The following is a 14,305-nucleotide window of genomic DNA, read 5'->3' on the forward strand; positions in this document are numbered from 1 at the left end:
GTTGCCAGAAAAGCCCTTAATCTATTAGAATATTGCACCTATAAAAGTTTGCATCCATCAAACCTATAAAAATAATTACACATAACAATGTCGATTAGTCAAGTGAAAACGAAAGTAAGCGTTAATGTGTTATTTTATCTTTTTTGCAACGTTGTGCGCTATTTTTTTTTTTTTTTTTTTTTGTAACGTCAAGATGATAATTTGACTTTTAGCCAATGTTGAAGAACACGGTAGTGATCGGAAAGGAAGTGATATTAACTCGGTATTTTTGTTTTCTTTTTTAAACAAAGTTTACTTACGAAAGTCAGGAGCGAAGTTGAAGCTTAAAATGGATAAAATTATTTCTTCGTAAGTTAAACAAATTAGATTTAAAAGCTAGCTTAAATAAAGTTGCTTGTGATATTCTTTTAATTGTTACCTTAAAATTTTGTTAGCTTTCTAATTGTTTACCTTAAAATTTTAAATAATTGTGCTTTACCGGAAATACAAAGCCAGCCTCCCAAAAACAGACGTATATAGAAAGCTAATTAATAAGTCTCCTAACAGTCGTTCACCAGCCATGATATTGGCAATTTTTAGTCTACAATTACAATTCTCTGAAACGCCTCAACCAACTTCAGTTTTCTGTAAAGTATTTGCCTTACGAGTTTTACATATTTGGAAAGTATCATGAGTCAGTTTATATGAGCCTTTTTTTGGACATATCTTGCATAATATGCAAATCAATATTTTTTTGCTCGTTTTATGTTTTAACTTTGCTATTCACAAAGCTTATTATGCATGCACAATCATAGGTAGCACGATAATACTGCCTAAGAAAAGAGCAATCTGGACAATTTTTTTTTTTTTTTTTTTTTTTTTTTTTTTTTTTTTTTTTTTTTTTTTTTTTTTTTTTAGACCAGGGAACTCCGTATAGAAGGAGTTGTCGTAGAAACTTCGAAAGGGGTTCAATCTACTTAAGTTGCAACGTCTAATGCCCTATTAGATTGTCAAAAGCGATCGGAGGGCAACCAGCCCCCCCACGCCCATCATTTCCCAAAATATATACAATAATGATTTTATTCTGCATAGTTGAAAGGTCAAGTAATTGTGTCTTTGAAGATGACAATAACATACAGCCCTCATGGCAAGGGATTTGATTTACGCGCCGGAGACATTTAAATAATATCCCCTCTCTGCTTCTGAGCAGAGTCCTATCCCTTCGAATCGTGACTCTGACATTTTTTAAGCTTCTTCGAGACGCATGTTAGGCCATGGGAAATGTTTACTTTTACATGTTACATTATAGAGAATATTTAGGATTTTTTTGAATGTTACTAATAGGGTTACGTAATAGGACGTATTAGAGTCCACTAGTCAAGCGGACGGGTTTTATTAAAGCATTTTTCTTCAAGAGGTTTTTCAAGATATTTTTCTTCAAGACGTTTTTGAAGTTTCAAGACAATTCAGAATGTTTTTAAGACATTTTTCTTCAAGACATTTTTCAAGACGTTTCAGAACAGAGGTGCGTAGAGAGAGGTAGTACCTTTAAGTGAGCTATGAAACATCTCCCTGCAATCTTATGGTAATATGTTAGTCCTGGCGGAAAAAATTTAGAAATAAATAATGAGATGCATGTTATCCCTGGTTAAAAATGATTTTCTCCATTTTTCAAGAAGGAGTGCTTAAAACCTCCAGTTGAGGGTGTTACGCAATGACAAATGGGTTCATTATGTTTAGAATTCCTCTTTTGACCAAAAATTTACGTTTTGCGGCACCAAATGGTAGGAAACTTTGCTGCGGCATGATCTCTTTTTTACTTAAAAAGGTTGTGATATGTTGGATATTTATCAAATACATTAGTAACGACAGCGGCATTGACGTCATAACACTCTTTGGCAAGAATTAATAATTTGTGACACAAAATGCCGGAAATACGTCACTTTGCTAAGGCACAATCTCTTTTGTTATTCAAATAAGGTACCAGATATTGCAATTCCATTTCAAATAGGCCCTATCCTATCATTCTGCGACCATTGGTTTGATGCGGTTATCCTTGGGATGAAAAAACAAGGAAAAGAAAAACCAGAGACAACAGTGGTTCCGATGGAAAGAATTTTGATTCTCCTTATTGTTGAAGGTGGGCGGTTGTGATTCTCCCATTTAAGGTTTTTGACCATGATCGTATCCTTTTTTTCATTGTTATTCAATGCCTTTTAGAGGGGGGTTTAGGCTCTTTTTTGAAATCTTTATCAATTTGTTTTCGTGATAATCTTTTACTGTTAAGACTAATCGAAATAATAGTTACATTTTCCTGAAGTAGCTTCTCATTACAAATTTTCTCGATAGAATTATTTTTTTTCTGAATTGTATATTTAAACTTTCAGTTACTTAGAACCATGATTCGCTCTTTGATAGGTTGCAGCTGTCGCTGCAACACTGATCAAAAGTCGAATGAACAGAAATTCAGGATAGAAGTATTTTTAGACATGCCAGGTCTAATCTTAAGCTTTTTATTTTCCAGCAACAATGCATCCAACATTTTCATCCAACAGCAACAAAAATTTCCCAGCATCTACAAATATTTAGCTTCACCACAGTGGCACCACCTCTTGCCACGATAGCAATTTTAGGTTAATAGCTAGAGCCTGCGACGTCCTTCCAAGTGGGTATTTGCTCCAGTTCATTAATGTGGGTCGTAGTTTAGAAGTAATAATAATAATAAGAGTATAGATCTTGAATCAAAGAAAAGAGAGGCTCTCTAAGTCAAGATGCCAAGAGACTCAAGAACAGCATGTACTGATATTTGGGCATGAAATATGGAACAATCTGACAGTTGAATCATCAACTTTGTCTCTGATAAAAAAAAAAAAAATAGTTTTGACCATAGCGGCACCAACACTTGCCATAATTGAAAATATTGTTGCGAGGGCTGTGGAGCTTGAAAGTTTCTATTGAAAATGTTGTTTTTACAAACTTCTACGACGATCTGTTCAATAAGGGTCCACGCAAAACAAAAACACACAAAAAAACAGGGACAATTAAGTTGTATTCGTGGTATAATAGGATTTATCCGGTTTTGGCTCAATTAACCTCATATAAGGGTTTTCAAATGTAATGTTCATAGTAATATTCTTGCCTACTCTCTCTCTCTCTCTCTCTCTCTCTCTCTCTCTCTCTCTCTCTCTCTCTCTCTCTCTCTCTCTCTCTCTCTCTCTCTCTCTCTCTCTCTCTCTCTCTCTCTCTCTCTCTCTCTCTCTCTCTCTCTCTCTCTTCTGTCTGTTCATCATTTTTTAAACTTAGTTTCGGCTATATAAATCTAAGGATAACACTTGCGGCAATAATTGTTATTTTTTTTTTAGGTCAGAATTGCGAAATTAAGGCTTAAGTAATCAAGTTTATTAGATAGAAATTTAGGCAGAAATGATCAAGATCAAGGACTATTTTGTCCACGCCTCATTCGGGTAGGGTCAATCCTGCTGGGTAGATAAAAAATAAAAATATGTAATATATTTGAAATTAAAAAAAAAAATTTCAAAAGGCCTTACTTTATAAGGGTGCTTATAACCTTTGTTGTATCCATAGCCTCCTGAATATTCATCCTCATATCCACCACCTTGGTATGACGGCTCGTAAGAGTCATAAGTTGATTCTGCTGGAGGTACAACATAAGCGTCATAATATCCTAGATTAGTCGGTTTTTGTGAAGAATAAGAATGTTGTGGTGAGCCGTAAACAGGGTTAGATGCACCGTAAGACCCAGTTGGAGCAGTTATAATGTATGGGTTTGGTGTCGCCAGATACTGCTGCTGGGGCTGGGGGACATAGGACTGTGCATAATTCACAGAAGCTGCTGGTGGCTGAGTATATAAATCAGGAGTCGATAAATCTTGTGGCAAATGTGGGAAGGTGTAGAATGGTTTTCCTGGGTATGATTCGAAAGTCGGCTTTCGGTATCCGTCACTCTGAGTATCTTCATAATATAACTGTTTCTTAGTTTGAAAGCTTCTTTCTTCCAATACTGTGGTATTGCTCATCGCTTCGATTGTATGGGATGTTAAAAGTGACAGTAGAAGAATTACTACCTGGAAGTATCTATTTTTATCTTCAATTCAAAGAATTACGTGAAAAATAAATTTGTTATTATTTAATTTTTATTTAAATGGAATAAAATACTGTTTAAATAATATTATTTTTATTTAGGCTAGTGTATTTAAATTAAATGTTTCATAAGTTTTAAAATGCTTGTAATAGTTTCATAATTGCTAAAAAAAAATTGTATCTTTTTTCATATTCATTTATTATGTTTTCAGGTTTGTTTATTTAGCAAAATTCTATGTTACAAATTTTATGTATTACACTAAATTTTTTGCGCTTAATTCATACCTGATCTTATTAGAAGGTGATATTCAAGATCATGTAAAACGGAATATAATAATAACGCATGAGAAAAAAAAGAAAACCTATAAAGAGTTAATCAATCTCAGCACTAGAAGAACAATATTAAAAAGGAAAGAACTGCTTCCTTTATTACTATTAAATATATTACATTTATATTAAATTTATTATATATGGGGAGTCGGCTACGACCCTTTCAGTCCCGTTCTTTACGTTCGAGTTTGACAAGAGCTCTTCTGAAAGCATTTGCAGTATACCATATTCTTGAAACAAGAAATGTTCTAAATTAAAATTAGCTTAGAGCAGCGGGTGAAGCAGGGTGGTAGCCTCCTTACATATAGGAGCTGTTCCTTTTAAGTTTTGATGCTGCTATTTACTTTCATTTGAAAAAATCCTTGTTCTTCCTATTTATTTCTGTTTGCTTTTCAAACAGTTCGCAGTGACGAACTGTTTAAAAGCAGTAAGGAGCGACCCTGCTCAATTGTAACCAGAACTCTTAAAAACGGAATTTTGATACAAATAGATACATCAGAATTGATATTATTATGCTAATTTCAAATATTAAAATTTTATTAAGTTTAATCTTATTCCATTAAGGGTTATGAGCCTCGGATAGTTTACCTGATTTTCGGAAAAAAGGTGGAAACACCCCCGAAAAGTCATAAAATCTTAATGAAAATCACACCATCAGTATCAACGTATCAAAAACCCACTGTAGAGGTCCTATCTGCAAAAATTTTGAATTTTGAATATTTAGCCAGAAGAAGGATCACGGATGCGTGTTTATTTGTTGTTGTTTCTTTTTTCGCTTTTCCAAGGTGATCGTACTGACCGAGTGGTCCTAGAATATTGCGAGAGGGCTCGTTTGAGCAGAAATATGAAGTTCTAGTGCCCTTTTTAATTGACCAAAAAGATTTTCCCAAAATTATCCGATCAAAAATCAGATAAAGATAGCCATTTTGTTCATCATAGTTGAAAGCCTGATAACTATGCCTTTCGGTATAACATGACCCCCCACCCCCATAGCCTTAGGAAAAAAGTTTTAAGTTATAAAATTTGCCTATTGTCTAAGTATATTATTATTGTATGCATACATTTCCGGTTGAGCTTGAGATTTTTCCACGGGGCTATTTTCCATATGGAGGGAAGTTTCCAGGGAATGAACTTGTCAGGGAAAACTATTCAATGGGAGAATTTGTCAGAATTCTTGTACAAAATTCTTTTTGTATGTCTTGCTTTCTCTTTTCCGTCTCAACATTACACGTGGAGTTGTTAAGAGTAATTGTCCGGGGTAAATTTCCATCGGGATTGAACTGTCTAGAGGATATTTCCGTGGGAAGGGGGATTCCTCCATGGGATGGGCCCTATATTCTGGCATTATTTGAAAAACTATCAGAAATGAAACAAAAAACAAGTTTTTTTTAACTGAAAGTAAGGAGCAATATTAAAACTTTAAAGGAACAGAAATTATTTTATATATGAAGGAGGTTTCCCCCTCCTCAACTTCTCACACTTTAGGCTAAATTTTGGATTTTGTCCCCCTTTTTTAAGAATGACTCCTGAAACACAAGGATCATTTAATTAGAACAATAAGACAAGACGTTTTTTAAAAATACTGAACAACTTTAGCGTAAAGAATGAGATGTTGAGGAGGAGGCAACCTCCTTCATATGCGTAATAACTTCTGTTCTTCTTAAGTTTTAATGGTGCTCCCTTCTGTCAGCTGGAAAAACTTTTTTTCTCTTAATAATATTTAGGAACGCTATTTTATTAAGCTCCGAATAACAAACCCAAGCAAATCCCCTAACAAGCTGACTGGTCTGATTTTTTTTTCTTCTATCTCGTCTCCAATTCTCTAGACATTGAGAAGACGTTTTTTTTTTTTTTTAAATTTCTATATTAACTTTTCTTACTCACAAAAAACTTGGGAAATGGAGCTTTTGATAGGCAAATTTCAATAGCCATGTTAAATTCATAGACCAGCATACTGTTTCAATTATGATGGTCCAAATTTTTAATTGCGTTTTTGATATCAAATATGAGCATAGCTACCACCCGCCAGTGTTGCCAACGCTTCGGAAGAAAAAGTACCGCAAAACGCTCTAAATTGTACCACTGATTCAAAAATTGTACCATATAATTTTTTTGGCGTGTTGTGCTACGGGCAAGACAAATTTTTTTTTTTTTTTGCGCTACTCACCGCACGTGGATGATCGGAAAATTAGATTAAAAAATAAAGAATTATATAATAAAGAGAACAAAGTATGAGATATCTTCTTTCAAAGATATTTGGGAGACCTCCTTTCCCCTGCAGAGACCATTTTGGTGTCGCTCCTCCAAATAGCTGCTCACCTATTTTGTACTTACCGTGCAGATGGCTGTGCTGATTCACGCTATATTATGACCGCAAGAGGCAAACAACAGGCACTTAAATAAATATGTAAAGGAAAACTTAAAGGAAAAAAGAAAACAAATAAAAACTACAATTCCCTCCGCTTGCTGCGTCCTGACGCCCAGTCAAATCTTATTGTACCATATTGTACCACATTTTATAAAATGTACCAGGAAATTTGTGATTGTACCAGAATGTACCTTTAGAGGTGAAATGTACCAAAATGGTACAATTGTACCGCTGTTGGCAACAGTGCCACCCGCTAATCTCCTTCCTCTCCTCTATTCAAAATTATTTTAACTTAATACAAATTAACCCATTTGTAAGTGCACAAATTATCTTATGCTACTAACGTTTGATAGGTAGACTAAAAAAAAAAACTAATATATTTTCTATGTTTGGAAGGAACATTATAAAACATTTTCTATTGATGTATATATCGGTACCAAAACTTTTTTTAGTTCCTTTTGATATGGGTTGCTCTTTACTTGCGGTTTGTTACTACAGACTTCTACCACATTAAACATACGACTAAATGATGGTATAGCCTTGCAATGAGTCTAAGTCTAAGCGTCACTGGGGGGGGATCTTTCCATAGAGGAATTTTTGATGGGGGAAGATAATTTTCCATGAAGGGGTGCCGGATTTCCCAGTATTATTTAAAAAGCAATCAGAGATTAAATTAAAAAAAACATTCAACTGAAATAAAGGAGCAACATTAAATCTTAAAATGAACAAAAATTATTACGTATATTAGGGGGTACGTCCCCTCGTCAATACCTTGCTCTTTACGCTAAAGTATTTTTGTACTTTCAAAAGAGCTATTTATTCTAATTCAAAAGCCTTTGTGATTAAAGAGTCATTCTTAAAAATTTGGAACAAAATCAGAACTTTAGCGTAAAGAGCGAAGTATTGAAGAGAGGACAAGTCCATCATATACGTAATAATTTTCGTTCGTTTTGAGTTTTAATACTGCTCCTTAAAAACTTTTTTTATTTAATTAGAGTTAGAGGGCGAAACGATCAGAGTAGCAGTGACTACGAAGAATAAAACCCAATGTTAGATGCATTTCAACTACAATCAACTAAAGTCCAAGGTCCAAGGACATTCTATTATAAGTGCATTTGACTTTAGCCCTCGTTTCTATTGGGTACAGAAAGGCAGAAAGCTTCTAAGACGTTCGTTTTGCACGAAGGAAGGACATGATAAAATGAGGGCAAATATCAATAATCTAGGAAAGGAATCTTCGTAGGATTATTTTTGGGATCATATCAACTATCTTTCGTCTTAAATGAATGGTTTTTGATGTTTATTTTAGATTACCTGTTTCACTTTTGCCAAAATCCCTTATTTTGGTCTATCTTAAATCTTGTTTCTTCCAGCATATTTTTTTCGTCTATAACTCTGTTTAGCTAAGAAAATATAAATGAAACTACTTTATTGATTTCCTACTTCATACTCTAAGAAGCAATTATAACTTGATAAATAACAAAAGGCAAGGTCGTGATCACAAAAAGTTTAGTGGGTAAATTTTATGATGATTCGTCCAGACACGTCAGAACCAATCTTGTTTATTTTCCTTTTTCGGGAGGGGGTAGGAGAACGAATCAATTTTGAATTATATTCAAGCTGCCATCAAGCTATGGCCAATTTTAGATAAAGCCAAGACAGATAGTCTGATTGAGAGGTAAAGCTGGCATTGTTCTTTTTCAGGATTGTATAAGAACGTCATTTTCACTTGTTGATAGATAATTTATCATCCATTCATCCATCCTAAGGCAGAACTAAGGGAAATAGTTATAGAACTAAGGGATGATTGACATTTTTGGGTTTAATCATGACGGACAATGTCAACAGGACTTATATGTAAAGGGGGGGGGCTGAATTTGCTTGGACTCACAGGCAAATAAGTGACCTAAGCCTAACAGGTTTGCCTGCTCAGAGTCTCAGGCAGACTACCGTGTTTTTAGGATTGACACTTGACCGACAAGTCCCTTGCACTCGCAGGCGAACGGGGAGAAAGTGTTTTGGTAAACTGCACGGGCAAAGGGTGGGAATAGCTATCACTCTCAAATAAGACAAATACTTGTGTGTTAGCTTTTGTAGAGACACGCCCGCCTAGAGTCTCAGGCAGATTGGCCAAGTTATAGAATTGACGTATAACCGTTAAGTCGCCTGGAATCACAGGCAAACAAGTGTCTAGTCCAAAGCCTAACAGGCCTCGCCCACGTTAAACAAATTCTCCAAGGAACAAACGGTTTAAATAAGATTTATATGAACAAATGAACAAAATTATAAAAGTTGGTAAAACCTGAAGGGGTCTCAAGTCTTGCTCTGGGTCTACAAGTTTTTTAACCTATTGCTTAAAAATAATTTATAATTAATTCAGATTTTGGTTAAGAAATTAGTTTAAAATTGCATAGAATATTTGCTATTGTCCGTATATTTAGATAAATACGCGGGGTAGGGTAAGCTTTTGTCCCTGAAACCTTACAATTTTCAGGAGGTTTCTACACAATTTAACACGAATTATGCGTATATTTGGTCTCTGTAGTTTCAATAAAGTTACGCCCGCCACAAAAACTCCTCTTATTTCCAAAATAAATTCCTATATACGTGCCTATCTATATGAAGCATAGTTTCAGCAACTGACAATCTTAAATTTGATATAACTGACCTGGAATAACATTTTAAATCCATTTGCTACTATTCATAATATTTACAAAAAATTGCAAATTCACAGCATCGTTTCGTGAAGAACTGTGATTTTTGGTATTTAAAATGTTTTTGACCAACATATTGTGCCCTACTCATAATACCTATGAGAACATATGTTAATTGTGTGTAACAGTCCGATATTGATACTACTCTTAATCTTGTCAATAATAGTGAAAGTAAATTACTGTTTTGTGGTTACAATATTTTTCTACCCCTTCAGTCTAAGCAATTAAAGGAATCAGTCATTGATAAAAATCATCGAAAGTGTTTTTCAATCAACATGAAAAGAGTATTAGGAGTTGTTGGATTGACAAGCTTTGTAGAGCTTACCTCAATTGGTATTAATAAATATGTAAATAAAGTCTGATGCTTTTCACTTCTCAGGTTTTCAGCAACTTTTTGACCATTAATTCTGAATTACGCACCACTGGAAAATACACTATGGCATAGTGACTATGCATAATTACACAGCCTGGTCAATGCTTCACAGACAAACATCCTTATTTACCAATTCGGATTTAGGTTTTTTCTCAAGGGAGGGGGTAGACTTTGCCACCCTTGTCACACCATCAATACTATAAATATTGCAGTTAGCGTTTAGAGTGGAAGTTGAACGCATATCATGAGAAAAAATGTTATTGGCATGTGTTTATTACGTATATGTTATTTATCAAAAGTGCTAGTTTATCAGCTCACAACTCATTTCCACTACTTTTGGGAGATGTATAATATTATTGATTTACCAACAACTTCACTCTCCCAAATATAGGCTAAAGTCTAAGCCTAGGAAAATGGTAATGGGTCTGGGAAATCGAATGTAAAGCTTGAAATATAGATTTACCAGAACAATTATCAAACAGCTCCCGTTAAAAGAAACTGTAAGTGAGGAGCAACTCGTCCTAATAGTAACTGCAGGTCCGAAAATATAATTTTTGCCAAAATAGATACATCAAAAGAATTAGTTTTTATGCTGATTCCAAGTATGTAAAATAATTAATTTTAATGTTGCAAATCAAAAGCTAAGGGCTGGAAAAAATTTGCCTGGTTCTCAGAAAATAGGAATCCACCCATAAAAAGTCAGCAGATCTTAATGAAACCGCGCAACCAGATTTGGCACATGGATCGAACCACGTGATGATTTCTCATGGAAAGGCAGCTGCATGCGAACTACTCTGTCAAAAACACATAACGCGAATTAAGCACCTTAAGATGCATAAGCACTTCTTCATGACCTACCAGTTCCCCAGCATAGTTGCGAGTTGCGGGGGGGGGGGGGTACTATTTCGAGGCAATTGGAGTGTCCATAGTTTTTGAATTAAAAAAAAAAGTAGGCTTGAACAATAATTTAGTGGTTTGGTTTTTAAAGGTGATCTGGGTTTACTCAATTTTCGTTATAAGAGGATTATACAGCTACTGATCAAGTTTAGGCAACAGATATTGAGTTTGCCTGATAACCGTATCAAGAAGGCAGCTTACAATGATATGTTGAAGTCTTCTAAAAAGGCAACATGATAATCTCTCCTGCCTATAATATATATTGAATAGGTGTCACTCTCTCTTAACACGTTGTGTTTTAACCCGCCTTCAACCTTAAAAAAGTTCTGGATCCACTATGGTCAAGAAATAATTTGTTCATTTCTAGTTCCCTGATAATCCCTCTAATTCTTTGTATCATATGCATTTAATAAGAGTGGTCCTTAAAAAGACCTCAAGGGAGACGCTCATATCGACTCAAAACATTATTACACCTATTCATTACGCAAATAGCAAAATGTGAAAGCATAATGCATGAAAAAATACAAACAGGACATATTAACGGAAACACATGCCTCCTCCCCCCAGCCCCAGACAAAATATTCTTTGAGTGAAATTTTTGTATTTCAAAAACAGGTTTTAAAATATTATTCGAACTCCAAATCCTTAATTTTGATGAAGTTTGGAATTCCACAAAAATATAGTAGATATTTAAATCTTGTACTAAATAAACAATTTTCATTCCAAAATTAACAAAAATTTTCATAGCTAAAATTCACCTAGCTAGATTTTCATGAAATTTCCAACTGGACAAAATTGGATGGAAAAATTGCTGAGATATTAAAACTAAGCGCCTTGTCTCTATTTTCCTCCAACTCCATGTTGTTTGAACTGTGAATATTAGAATTTTTGTTTTCTAAATAATTGGCTAGCAAGTTTAATGTTCTTGCACTTCCCTATTAAATTTAGTAGTTCTTTTCTAATTTCAAACCAATTTGATTGATTTTTCCTTCTCTTGGTCGGTAGGTGAAAACATAGCTTTATTCTGGTGCATGTAAGGCATATATATTTGTATTTCAGCTAGAGGTGCTGAGATACTTTTGGTACCACCTACCTTCGATCAAAGAGATACATATATTCAAACATGGACCCAGTGGACGAAACTTCAAAAGTTTCAAAATAGCTTATTTGGCAATTGTCGACTTCCATTCCCAGGCCAAAGGAAGTGCTAAAACTATAAATAAGTCTTATCAGTATAAATTCAGCAAATGGCCTTTTAAAGATGTCTTCAGTTTAATAAAAAATTTCTAGACATTTTATCTATCTTTTATAGTCCGTCGTATATATATATATATATATATATATATATATATATATATATATATATATATATATATATATATATATATTAAACTCTTTAAACGCTAGGCATGTTGAGAATGAATGAAAAATAGTTAACTTAGAAATCAATCTTCATACAATAAACAAATTCAGATTCAAAAGCGCGCTTTCACAGCACATTAAATAGGAGTTGGGTTATTATAAATAACCTAAGGTGGGAATTTGGTTAAATATTTGTTACTTTGGATTGGGTGTGGAATCCTACAGTTACTGCGAATTATTACAAAAAACAAATTGGTAATTACACCTTTCGGTTGCAGCCATAAAAAACCTTGGACTTTAGTGTCATCACAGTTGGTCTAATCTTTATGAAGATTTTCCTTCTTAACTTGACTGTCTATGATTGCTTATCTTTTTATTAGGCACAATTTAACCTATAACTCGTAAACAACATATAAAAAATAACTTATTTTTTATATTCAAAGTCGCTACAAAATTTATAATATGAAAATGGTCATTCACTTATAAATATCACAATTAAGCAAATAAATATTTGAAACATTTACATGTGGAACTGTGTGAATCGAGAGGATATCAGAAAGAATAGAATTTCAAATATCAACTTTTTTCCGGTGAAAACTAAATCACGTTAAGACAGTTCGCTGCGGAGAAGTTTGTCGACGAAGTGATGTTTTCAGCTTGGAACGCAGGGCTGGATAAATCAACTAGAAAATTAAAAATATATATTATTAGAAACATAGAGAATGGAGTTAAAAAAAAGTAGTCAACTTAGCAGAATGTTGCACCTATATAAATCACCACAGATCTTGCAAGCAGACTAGTCAATTTTGGTGCATGAAAGAATGAATCTATTTTAAAATGACATAAGACAAACGTAACCAAATATTAGAGATTTCCTCACTCTTTTTATTTTTTTACATCCAGCGCATAAAAAACTAATGCACAAACATAAGAACAATTCGAAAGAAATTAAAACAAATATTTTTCATAATGCTCAGGGCCACCTACTACAGAAAATGTGGATGAGGATTTTCTTAATTTTTTATGAAGATGAGGTTCAAAGTCTAGGAGGTTAAACTTCTTTTTTTTCGACCTTTTCAAGAAAAATACCAAGGAATGTATTTTCGAAATCTAGGGGGATTTATTGTACATAGCCTGGGGAGGGGAAAGTAAGTAGCTAACTTGCTATTTTATTAAAAGTAAATTACCGAACCATTCAACAGGAATTATTGAACCACTAATGCAATTATTAAATACTAATTATCAATACAAGAAACAAAAAATAACTTCGATAACATAAATCAGTATTCAACTTATGTAACTAGCGACAAGGGTAAAGAAAGGATGATTAAGGGGAAGATTTTCTCTTTTTTGTTAAAGGAGAAACTTTACCAAAAGTTTGCAATTTTTTTGAACAATTATAGGAATAAAAAATCTTCTTTTTTTCATGCAGATGAACAAATTGCGCTAACACCAAATTCTAGGTCCAACGGTCTAATTGGAGAACTCTAGGAGAAAGGTGAGCATATTGTTAAATTCTGAACTGAACACTGAAACCACCTGTAATCCTGTATGGATGAAGGACGATATTTCGCCCTCCTCCCTATTTTCGCCCAGCTGCAATTAGGGGGGGGGGGCTGTCCGAATCGTAGTGATAGGTATAGAATATCAGGCGAAGTCCTGTGTCCCTTCATTGCGAAACATTATGTGGGATCGATATTCGAGATATTTACTCTAATGAGAAAAATAGAAAGCGACATTTCTGAAGGCTAACTCCCTGAAACTCTCTAAATATATTGTTGCAAACGAATGAAAACTAAATTAAAAAATAATGTTTCAAAGATCGACATTAAAGTTGAAAACGAATACAAATTGTCTTGTATAAGAGGGGGATAAGGGCGGGGGTGCCGCCGCCTCTTCAACCTTCTCCTAGCTTTACGCTAAAGTTTGACTTCTTTTCAACGCCTCAAAAGTGAACACTGCCCAGGACAACGTCACATTTTTTTTTCACTGCGCTTTAAAAATGAAATAACTTATTAGACCAAATTTGCGTCAACAATACAATTTTCAGATCAGATTTATTGGAAAAGAGCAGGTAAAAACTGCACTTAGAATTATCAACACCCTACAAATGTCGAACTTTAAATTGCTTTCAATAAAAGTACTGCTCAAGGTATAGAGTGATGAGAAAGTATGTGAGGG

General features: G+C 34.1%; 2 protein-coding genes across 4 annotated transcripts in view; both read right to left on the minus strand.

The window, feature by feature from the left end:
* Positions 1–9,576, minus strand: part of LOC136032505 (uncharacterized) — a 33,702-nt gene extending 24,126 nt beyond the window's left edge. Inside the window, exons 1-2 of the mRNA XM_065712811.1 lie at positions 9,447–9,576; positions 3,528–4,064 (exon numbers count right to left, since the gene is read on the minus strand). Of these exons, the coding sequence (XP_065568883.1) occupies positions 3,528–4,064; positions 9,447–9,458 (549 nt within the window). The 5' untranslated portion in view covers positions 9,459–9,576. The remainder of the gene's footprint in view (positions 1–3,527; positions 4,065–9,446) is intronic.
* Positions 9,577–12,537: 2,961 nt separating this feature from the next.
* Positions 12,538–14,305, minus strand: part of LOC136032190 (protein spaetzle-like) — a 67,257-nt gene continuing 65,489 nt past the window's right edge. For all 3 annotated transcript variants that reach the window (XM_065712391.1, XM_065712389.1, XM_065712388.1), the window contains one exon: positions 12,538–12,807. In XM_065712391.1, the coding sequence (XP_065568463.1) occupies positions 12,727–12,807 (81 nt within the window). In that variant the 3' untranslated portion in view covers positions 12,538–12,726. The remainder of the gene's footprint in view (positions 12,808–14,305) is intronic.

The sequence above is a fragment of the Artemia franciscana genome, chromosome 10 (genome assembly GCF_032884065.1).
Source record: "Artemia franciscana chromosome 10, ASM3288406v1, whole genome shotgun sequence".
NCBI lineage: Eukaryota > Metazoa > Arthropoda > Branchiopoda > Anostraca > Artemiidae > Artemia > Artemia franciscana.